The sequence below is a fragment of the Pipistrellus kuhlii genome, unplaced genomic scaffold (assembly GCF_014108245.1).
Source record: "Pipistrellus kuhlii isolate mPipKuh1 unplaced genomic scaffold, mPipKuh1.p scaffold_m20_p_6, whole genome shotgun sequence".
NCBI lineage: Eukaryota > Metazoa > Chordata > Mammalia > Chiroptera > Vespertilionidae > Pipistrellus > Pipistrellus kuhlii.
In genome coordinates this window covers 49970929-49981559 of record NW_023425562.1, presented here as the reverse complement: position 1 = coordinate 49981559, position 10631 = coordinate 49970929, and the positions used below count along the sequence as shown (strand labels likewise).

General features: G+C 49.7%; 1 protein-coding gene across 2 annotated transcripts in view; it reads right to left on the bottom strand.

The window, feature by feature from the left end:
- Positions 1–775: 775 nt before the first annotated feature.
- Positions 776–10631, bottom strand: part of TTI1 (TELO2 interacting protein 1) — a 41623-nt gene continuing 31767 nt past the window's right edge. For both annotated transcript variants that reach the window (XM_036419863.2, XM_045574678.1), the window contains exon 8: positions 776–1675. In XM_036419863.2, the coding sequence (XP_036275756.1) occupies positions 1492–1675 (184 nt within the window). In that variant the 3' untranslated portion in view covers positions 776–1491. The remainder of the gene's footprint in view (positions 1676–10631) is intronic.

Genomic DNA, 10631 nt, shown 5'->3' with positions numbered 1-10631 from the left:
ATCCAGCCCGCTGTTCTGCTTCACTTATAGGAAAGACGGTGGCCGGAGGAGCCTGTGCCTTGGCCCCTACAGGGAGGCAATCAGCGAACCCAGGCTGTGGGGATGCTGGGGCTGGAGGACCCTGTGTCCCCGCCATCAAACATACAGGGAGCCCTACCCGGTTTGGCTCAGTGGATAGAGTGTTGGCCTGTGGACTAAAGGGTCCTGGGTTCAATTCCCATCAAGGGCACATGTCCGGTTGTGGGCTCAATCCCCACTGGGGGGCATGCAGGGGAGGCAACCAATCAATTATTCTCTCTCATCATTAATGCTTCTATCTCTCCATCTCCCTTCCTCTCTGAAATAATATATATATATATAAAATATGCACACCCCGTACAGGGAAAGGAAGAGAGGTGGAGGGGAATTCATGAATGAAGAGCAGTGTATGAAGGACGGATTAATAACAGCAAAGTACAAGCCTTATGGCACGTGGGTCCTGATTCCCTCACACTGGAACGTGAACACTGGGTACAATATTAAAGGGCCGTTGTTAATTTTGGTAGCTGTGATAATGGCATGTGATTACATGTTTAAGAAAAGGCTTGGATACATCTGGGATTGGCTTGAAAATAATCCAGGGGCAGGTGGGGTGGGAGGTCAATGGGCAGGGAGCGCTAGAGGGAGGCTGGCCTCGTGCTGGCATCGGGGCAGCTGCATTATGGGTACCTGTGGTATCAGTGTACTAGTATCATAATCAAAGGTTAAAGTAATTAATCTCCTACTTAGAAGAAATAAAAAGCATTGTTAGGAGCGTTTGCTTTTGGGAGAAAAACCAGACGACTGGGGAACGGGAGATGACTTTTCTCTGTTCCCATTTTGTGCTGCTTGGATTTTTATGCCATGGCTCTGGATTATCCATTCAAGAACATTCACCCACCTAAAAAAAAAAAAAATCACCCAATTTAAATAGAAAACTTCAAAGTGAGCTCTTGCTCATACTTTTCATCCAACAAATGTCTTTATTTCATTTTCTTCCAAAGAACAGGTTAGGTGCAACGAGTTAGTTCCAGCTCATTATTTGAGGTGAGGGGTGTGTCTGTGACACTGGCTGTGTTCTGAAGACGCCGGGTGAGCGGTGCTGCCTCGTGGTTCTCGGACACTCAGAGGACACACAACGTGGCACATGGTCCAGGCCCCGGCCCATGTGTCTGTCAGCTCGCCGGTGTGAGTCTGTATGTGTGTGGGGGCTGGACTGTGAGGCAGCTGGGGCCTTGGACAGAGTAAGCTAAGGAGTTAAGTCCTTAAGAGCTGCTAGACAATGTCATCTGAAAACAGCAGGTATGAAATATAAATAACAGTCAGCTACTTTCGTTCAATCCAATTTCTAAGCAGTTGTGTGATCGATCAATTTAGAAATCGATCGCCTGTCTAATCCACCTTGCCGTCTTCTCTGCTGTTGCCATGGCCTCTGGCCGGGGTGGGGTCCCCCCGTCTTGGGCAGGGGGGTGCTCACCGCAGCTCCCGCAGCAGGAGGAGCACGTTGGCCGCGTAGGGGTTCTGCGGCCCCGGGCCCCCCCGCAGCCGCACAGGGTGGAGGGCAGGATGGGGGGGTGTGAGCTGCTCGGGGCAGTAGAGTTCGTTCAGGAGGAACCAGGTGCAGTCCGGGTCCACCTTCATCAGGTGGGAGAAAACCCTGCGGAGAGAGGAGCAGCAGTGAGGGCCACGGCGCGGGGGCACAGGGAGGGAACCTGCTGGTGTTCACCCAGGAGGCGACTTCCTGGCTGTTTGAGAAAAAACGGATAAAACAGCAAATCACCTGAATAGCAGGACAAACCACCTCATTCACAAGACAGGGCCACATGGATGGCCCCAAAGTCTAACAGAATCAGGCAAAGAGTTTCCTATCCCCTGACATACAGAAGAAAAGTGGTGATTAGTCCGAGCAGAACAATATTGACATCAAACAAGATCTTGGCAAAGGAACTGGTTAAGTTCTGACACGCAAAGCAAGACTTTTCAGAAGGAAGAAAACGGACAGGCCCACCCTCACGCTAGGCTCCACTTGCTCACAGGACCAGCCCCAGGGTGGTTCTCCCAGCCCTCCAGCTTCCGAATCTGCAGGCCCTCTCTGCGGGCCCCCGCTCACTGCTGAACCTGTGACTGGCCCTTTCTGGCCACGGAGAGCCACGGATTCTTGGTGGGCTGGACATGCCTGTAGGGATCAGATCTCCTGGGACAGGACCGGCTGAGCCCTGATCCATGACCTTTGAAAGAGGCAGAGCACTGGTGTCCCACACACAAAACAGACAGAGCTGAGAGGCATTGACCAGCTGACACCAGAGGCCCAACAGGTCTGAAAAGGTGTCACACCCTTTCCTCCTACCTGCTCACATCCCACTCAGTCATGTGCTCAGGCCACTGCACGGGGCAGTCCAACTGTAACTCCCCCCGGCTGACTCAGTGACCAGGGTCTGGCTTTCCCACCCCAGGCAGGATGAGCCCTTCCCCAGCTGGGCAGCTCTCTCGGCCACCCTGCCCTCAGCTCACACATCCCCTGCTCAGAGAGGTCGGCTTCAGGACCACCCTTATCTATTTATTGTTCTACAGGACGCCCTCCCAGCACTTATCACGTCCTCCTCGTCCTCCTCGATGGGCCATCTCCCTGCTTCACAGTGGGGGCAGGGAGCATGTCTGCTGGGCTCACTCTGCATCCCAGACACCTGGCGAGTGCAACCAGCACTGCCCGAGCAGGTCCTCACAGGGACCAAGGGCTTCCTAGCTCGCACACTGATGGCTCAAGATGCCGGCTGTCTCTGGAAGGTCTCCGCTCTATAGAAGGACGTAAAGGAGCGGCCACTGCTCAGCACCAAGGAAGGACCAGGGAGCTTTACTAGCAGGATTCACGTAGCCATAGGCACCACTAGTAAGGTGTGAGCAGATGTCCCGATTTTTAACAATTTGTCCCGCATCCCGCGGCGTTTTAAAAAAGTCCCGCGATCAATAAAATATATTAAAAAAAAAAAAAAAGCCCAAACCGGTTTGGCTCAGTGGTAGAGCGTTGGCCTGCGGACTGAAAGGTCCCAGGTTCGATTCCGGTCAAGGGCATGTACAATACATTGGTTGTGGGCACATCCCCGGTAGGGGGTGTGCAAGAGGCAGCTGGTTGATGTTTCTCTCTCATCGACGTTTCTAGCTCTCTATCCCTCTCTTCTCCTCTCTGTAAAAAATCAATAAAATATATTAAAAAAATAAAAAAATTTTTAAAAAGTCTCACGGGATGCGGGACAAATTGTTAAAAATTGGGACTGTCCTGCCAAAAGCGGGACATCTGGTCACCTTAACCACTAGCCAATTGGCTGGGGAAGATTATTCAACTTGTCTTGGTCTCAGTTTCCTCACTTCACTCAGGGCTCTGCAGAGGCCCACAGTCTCACAGGGGTCCCTCTCCGATGGATGGATGGGGTCTATTTGATGGACCCTTTTCATTCTTAGCCACCATTCCTAGGAACCTCTCCCTTACAGGTGGGCGTCAAATACGAGTTTAAATGTTTGCTAACCAGAGCCAAATCCTGATTTTTAATTAGGTTAATCTGCAAAGCCTGTGCACTTTCGCTTTCTTCCTGGGGTTTAATATTCATATTCGAAGGAGTCAAAGGAGGGGGCCCTCTGAAAAACATTCTGGCCTGCCTTGTGCCTAAACAACCTAAGTTTTCTTTTCTTAGGATAATCTTGCGTCTGTAACCTCAGCGGTAGACGCTGGAGAAGTGATTAGAATATTCCAATTCATCGTTTCCACTTCGCTGCAGAAAGGAGATGGGGCCTGCGTGGAAGACGATTTTTGTTTAAAAAACAAATATCTTTGATAATTAGAGTGGCAAGGGAAATTATGAAAAAATGCACCAAAAAATGGGAAGCAGATTTCTATTTACACGTGACACAGTTGACAGTTTTCCCTGGTGCCAAAGACTGTTAGAATGCAAATGGTTCCATTTGATATTTTTTTTTTCCCTTCCAAGGACTGGAACAATCTCTCAAGCTGCAGCACAGCGCACTCACAGCTCCAAGGAATATTCTGATCTGGGCAGCACCCAGCAAAGTGTCACCACGGCTCAGTTCAGTCACAGCTCTGCTCCGACTCGCTCGGCGCCGAAATGCTGCAGTGTTCGTTTTCCGAGTCCTTTTAAACATGCTAAACTCGGATGTCGCTTTCGCTGGCAGGAAAGGAAAAGCTACTCGCTTTGCCCGGTGAGATCTCTAAATAAAATGTTAACAGGGAAGCAAAGCAAAAATGTGTACAAAGGTCACCTTTTTATTAAGCAAGAGCCAAACTCTCGGAAGAATGAGTTTGGGTCTCATTTCTTAGTGCTTAAAGGCATAGAGCCTGCAGAGTGACAGGCAGCAGCGAGGCTCCTTCTCCCACCTCTGGGGCTCAGAGCAAATTATTTTGCCTCCCCAAACCCATTTCTTCCTCTTTCTCTGACGGAAGATGATGGCACCCGCCCCGCCCTTCTCACGGGTTTGTTCAAAGGCTCTAAGGAGATGAGGTGCAGGAAAACACTTCGAAGTGTATAATGAAAACACTGTTCCTTCCAGAGAAAGGGTGTGTGTGTCTCAGGAATAATTATCACCACCAACCCCAGCTCTCTGCCGCCCTGGAACTTCTCAGACACCCTGAGAGGGGCAACGCATCTGTCCTTTGTTTCCCTCATAATGTCCTTCACCCTGACTTGGTGGGGGTCCCAATTCTCAGCCCAGTGGGTTATAATTTTGCCCTCAATTTTAAGGAAGAAATGAATGCAACGGTCTCTGTCCTTTGCATACCTGAGGTCAGCAGCAAATGCCATGCTATGCGACCAGGCGTAGCTGTGCTCTTGCTTGGCAAAAGGTATGCAACCCGCTGAACTCTAAACGCCGACAAATTCTGAATCTGGATTCTTGTTCATTTTAGGCTCCTGGGAGCTGAGCCTGAGACCCAGGAGATCTTGTCTGAGCGCTCATGGCCCAGCTTTGCTCCAAACTCTGCTACCACTTGGTCCCGGGCCCAGCGCCCGTCCTTCCTCCCCCATCCCCCCAGAGGAGAGCAGAAGGCTGAAGATCTCAAAAGCCCCTTTTGCATAATCCACAGCCGGAAGACAAAGACAGGACCTCTGTTTTGAACTGAGTGCAGTCACTGCCAGGAAAATGTTCCCGATGCATCTTGAGACACGGCAGGGATGGCTGTTGGACATGCCACATGGCCAGCTCCACCTTTTTCTCAAACCCAAAGAGAAACACTTTTAAACAATATAGACGTATACGATCTAACTTCTGAACAAAAATTCCTTTCTCTTTCCTCCGGGCCCAAATCAGTGGCTCGGGGGAGCACCGTTATCAAGAGATTCTCTGGTCCCCAGAGTTTGGGGGGGCACTCAGCTGAGCCTCCTGCCTCCCCGTGTCCTGAGGCGAGTGATTATCTCTCAATAACCTGTAGGGCCGTGTAGCTTAAATGATAACTTGACTTTAAAAAATTTAGAACTCGCTGTTAGGCAGTTTCTAAGCAACCTCTGTTTCCATGGCAAAGAAGCCTGGTGTTTATACTGATTTTTCACTTAAAATGCGGTCTTATTGAATTTCACTTCATGCAGGCAGCCATTTCCCTGCATTTCAGCCCTATCTGCAGCTGACGGCTATCCGTAAGTACCTAATAAACTCTAGACGCCAAGCCAACAGAAGCAGCTCATGCCTGTGTGATCAATATCAGGGTGCTCGGGATGACACAGCGAGGGGTGAGGGGGCTGGGGAGGCAAGGAAGGTGCTGCCAGAATCTGGTCGGCTGAGTTTGGGCCCCACCTCCTCATGGTTTGCCAGGTGTGTCCCAGCACCGGTGTCCAGCCCGGGCGCCGTGCCAGGCCTGTGGGGTACGAAGATTGGTGGATGGATGAGAAGACTCAGGCCTCAGGGCTTCCTGGCTGCTAGGGAGGGCAGGCCAATCACAGAGGCCGCGGGGCGGTGTGGTGTGGAGAGGGCCGTGCTAGCAGTCACATGTGGGCCGGAGCCGGGAGGGAGGGAAACGGGCAAGTTTCTTTCTTCTCTGGAAAGAGGGGGGAGCATCAGATGAGTCCCAAAGTCCCCCTAGCTCTAATAGTCCACAACGTGGGTGCTGGGTCACAGGCCCTTCCCTCCAAATGTGGCCAAACCAAAAAGAAACTCCTCTGCCGCAGATGCAAGTAGCACAGAGCGTGTCCTCACCACCTCAGTCTAGACAACATCTGCTCATAGGGAGCTCCAGAAAACCACCAGCCAATCAAGGCCCCGGGAGCTAAATAAACTGTAACCGAAGCTCAGCGCTTCCAGCTCTCCTGGGTGACAGGCTATTCTTTCTCTGTCAATTACTTGCTTGAGGGATCTGCTGCTGCTTGTCTCTCTCTGGATGTGTAAAATGCTCCCATGAGCTGCCTGTGTAAATGCCAGTGGTAAAGAACTTGGGGCTTTGTGATCTGCTTATTTATTTATTTATTTATTTAGAGCTTCTAAATCGGTTCTTCGGGGGGTGTCTCCTCAGGAACATGATACTGGCTGTCTCTACATGGGTGTGACTAAACGCAATCGGAAAATCAACTCACTTGTTGGAAAGCAAGCAGATTCACCAAGTTTCAGCTTCGCTGTTATTCCCTCTCTGACAGAACAGCCTCCACCTTTTTCTCTCCTCTGGCCATTTCTTGTCCTGTGACTCCACACACGATGCTACAAATGAGGCTGCGTGCTTCCTTTTAAACAGACGGATGCTCAGGGTGTGGACATGTCCTAGGCAGCGAGCAGTGGGCCGATGTTTCCATACTCGGTAATTTTCTCTAGTGGGCCCTGGTTCATTGGTTAACCAGTATTTCAAGCCTGTCCTTTCTTGCTATTCAATTTAGCTCTCTTCCCCTGAATGGAGGTCTTTTTTTCGTTTTGTTTCTAAATGCTGAAAATGGGGGATTATGACTTGAAGCAATAATTTACTATCTAAATAAATATGTACTACCAGTTACCTTTCCAGCTATATATTCTCGTCAGATTTAACTATATCCTATTCAAGACCATTCATCTATCAATCTAATTCTAACCCATAAACTCATAGCGAGACTGATATTTAAAATATTTAAGTGTAACGGGGACAGGATTTAAAAGCATACACACCAGTATGATGCTAATCTTGCCCCTAAAGTACCACAAGACAAAGTATCATAAATGCGGCGGAATGACTCCATTGCTTTGTGCATATTTAAAAAGATACGGCGCTGAGAGGACCAATCTGTCACAGGCAATTCAAAAATAAAACAGAACCTAGCAGGGCTTTAAATCCCACTGGGGCAGGACTGAAAAGCAGCCCCTTCCATCTGGCCAGCTCTCCTGCCTCCAGGCCTCCTGCAGGCCCAGATCCCACAACGACCACAATGCTGCGAGGCACATTTTTTCCCAAGTGGTCTGTGCCGAGCACAGAGGCCGCTGGCTTGGGCCTTGGCCCCTGCTGGTGACATCTCAGGCCACAGACAGAGTTTCCCACTCCTCCCTGCAAGATTCGTACCCTTGAAGATAAAGACATCTCCGGAGCAGTCTACCTACCTGCCCCCTTCCCCCCTCAACTGCTTCCCTGGAACCCACGCTCTGGCGCTAAGCCAGCGGCCTCCGCTGATGGCTGTTGTAAGAAACAGCTCTAGGAAATGTATTTACTGCAAGGGTGTTAGGGATATTAGTCACAACAGCACTCGGAGTTGTTCTAAGATGACCCAGGGAGAAATTTTCTTAGGGTTCAGTACCAAGGAGAGCTATGCTTGTTTCTGAAAAAGCTTTCTCTTTACATTCCAGAACAACAGATGCGGTTCCCTCTTCGCTCTGTCTGGTAGGGAGCTCAGAGCCGCACTGAAGGCTCCTCTCTAGCAAGGGGTCCAGAGCTCCAAACCTGCATTTTCTATATGAACCTCAGCCCTGGTTCCACCTTCTTTTCCTCTTATTTTTCCTTTTAAGAAATTTGTTCACTTTCTATTTTTCTTGTTGCATACACTTAGTTTGCAAGATGTAGGTTTCTTTGGGAATAAGGAGGAAGTTTAGGTAATGATAACTACTACTGATTGACTTTTCACTCTGTGCTGATGTTTTGTGCTAACAAATATGACTTTGCCGAATCATCGTAATAACTGTATTAGGTGAATAATAACAGATATGCTTATCCTAGTCTTGTAGATGAGGAAACCGAGACTTTGGGAAGTAAATTAACTCGCCCAATGTTACACTGCAACTGAGCAGCCATGTGAGACCACTTCCAACTTGGTATTCATCTTTGAAATCTTTCAACTCTCAACACAGTACCTGGCTCACCACCAGAAAGCTTTTAAATAAATACACATGTCCTGAGATGATCGAGGCCATGCTCCTGGCTGTTTTACTAGGTGCTGAGATCACATTCACTCCAGCCTCTCAGATGTTTGGGACAGATTGCAGGCCCTGCAGTGATGATGTGGCCAACCGTGGTCTGCTAAGGCTTGTGCAACCCGAAGTCCACCTTGTACAGGCGGTCCAGCTGCCAGGAGCACCAAGAACATCCTTGTTCTTGGCCCAGCATGGTTTGTGCACGCACACGCGCACGCGCGTGCGTACACACACACACACACACGCACGCACGCACATCCCAGGTTTGCGTTTCCCGCTAGATGGTGAAACGGTCAGCCCGGGCAGACTCCCCATCACATGGCAATGCTGAAGAAGCAGGGGGAGGGTGGGCAGCATCTGATTTGAGGAGCACAGAGGTCCCTGCCTTCAGATCTGAGGCCCAGCAACCCGCTTTGTCTGTAATCTGCATGGCAGGTGTCTCTTATCTCTGACACCAGGAAATCGTGCCTATATATGCACAGCAAACAGCTTCAGATCTGAGTGTATTTTTAGAACAATGAGCCTGGAAAAGAAAAGCAGCAATGCCTGTCAAAAGATGGATAATGGGAAAGCTAACTACTTGGGTCTGGATTTGTCAACTATTAATCAAATGTCGAAAGGAAAAAATACTAGGAGTGCCCACATTTCCATGTTGGGTGCAATCCAAGGGGGAAGCAGCTCTGCAGCCCAAGCTCAATCACACTGCCCACACCATTTACGGGGATGAGCTACTAATTTCAAGCTCAGCTGAACTAACGGATCACCTCCGTGGCTCCCGATCCATTCGGATATAATAGGCCCAGGGGTGGGCAGAGAGAGGCGTTGGGGCTCTGACAGGGATGAAATGAACGAGCCGGTGCCAGTCTGTTCGCCCAGAGTTGGAAGGCACCGGCTGGGTTCTTTGATGGGCTGGATCCTACTGCTAGAAAGAAAGCGGGGAAGTCAGTCAGTAAATGAACCTTCAAATCTGGTCCAGATTTCTCAAAAAGCGGGCGGCAGTGGGAGGTGGCACAATTAACATGAAAAAGATCACTCTGAGTCGAAAATGGTTCCGATTTCAGTCGAGATGAAGCAACAAAAAAAAGCATGACCAAGTGTATATGCCTGTGTATAGCATGTACATCACCCATCTTATATTTGGTAAATTTATATGCATACTTCCCACATGGGTATGCATGCACACATAAATACATGCCCGAAACATAAGCACCGCGAGGGCAGGGCCGCCTCTCTCTTTGCTCCCTGCCATTCTCAGTGCCTAGAACAGTGCCTGACACAGCAGCAACTCAGCTAATCAGGAGAAAGAGTGAACGCTGGGCGGATTCCCTCCCATAATCATGCAATTCATCTGCACAGTGACTCTGGGAGAAAGGTTATCACCTCCCCAAGTTTATAGAGGAAGGAAATGAGGGGAAAGGCAACTAAGTCATTTGCTCAAGGTCACCGAGCCAGTAAGATTTGAACGGAAGTTTCTCCACCCCCAAGCCTGGTGCCCTTTGCCCTCATGTACAATAGCTAGGCAGAAGATGCTGGGAAGATACCGCCTCCCCGCCCCCCAACCTACCCTGTACAACCAGAAGGTGACCAGCTGGTCACAACCCCACTGGTAGAGGTGGGATTGGGGTGAAGACCAAGTGGCCTGAAAGCACTGTTCCTTCATCATGAGTCTTGTTGGACACGAACTTTATCTTTTAAAAATAGGCACTGCCCTGTTTATTCCTTATCGCCCTGAGGTGAACGACCCGTTGGATGATTTAAGACAAGGAGGCCCAGAGGCTGCTCAGAGAGGCCCAGGGAGAATGGAGCTGAACCGAACCAGGCTGAGAGCATGTACTGGCTTGAAGGAAAAACACAGAAATCTGGGGTATGTGCTTGCATCTCAAATTCCTTTGATGTTTGAGAAGGAAACGCTGCATGGCCAGAAAGCACAGCACTGTGGAGGCCCACTGCATGCTGGGAGATAACTCAGAGGCTTCCGGGGCCACTTGGGAATTTAAATCAGCTAAGTTAGCCTGTGCCAAGGTTGAGAAGGTGGCGCGACTGATATGACCTGTTATTCTGTAATCTGCTGCTTACCTTCAGGGACACTGCCTTATTTACAGCTTGTGGTATGTTGACCCCTCCTCCCCACCCCAAGCATGATTTTTTCATTTGTCATCCATTGAAGTTATTTAACTAGATGTACTTTGGGGGTGCTGGTATTTTTCTTGCACAGCCAGTTAACAGTGACACCTGGTGGTAACAGACAGGAAGGCTACACC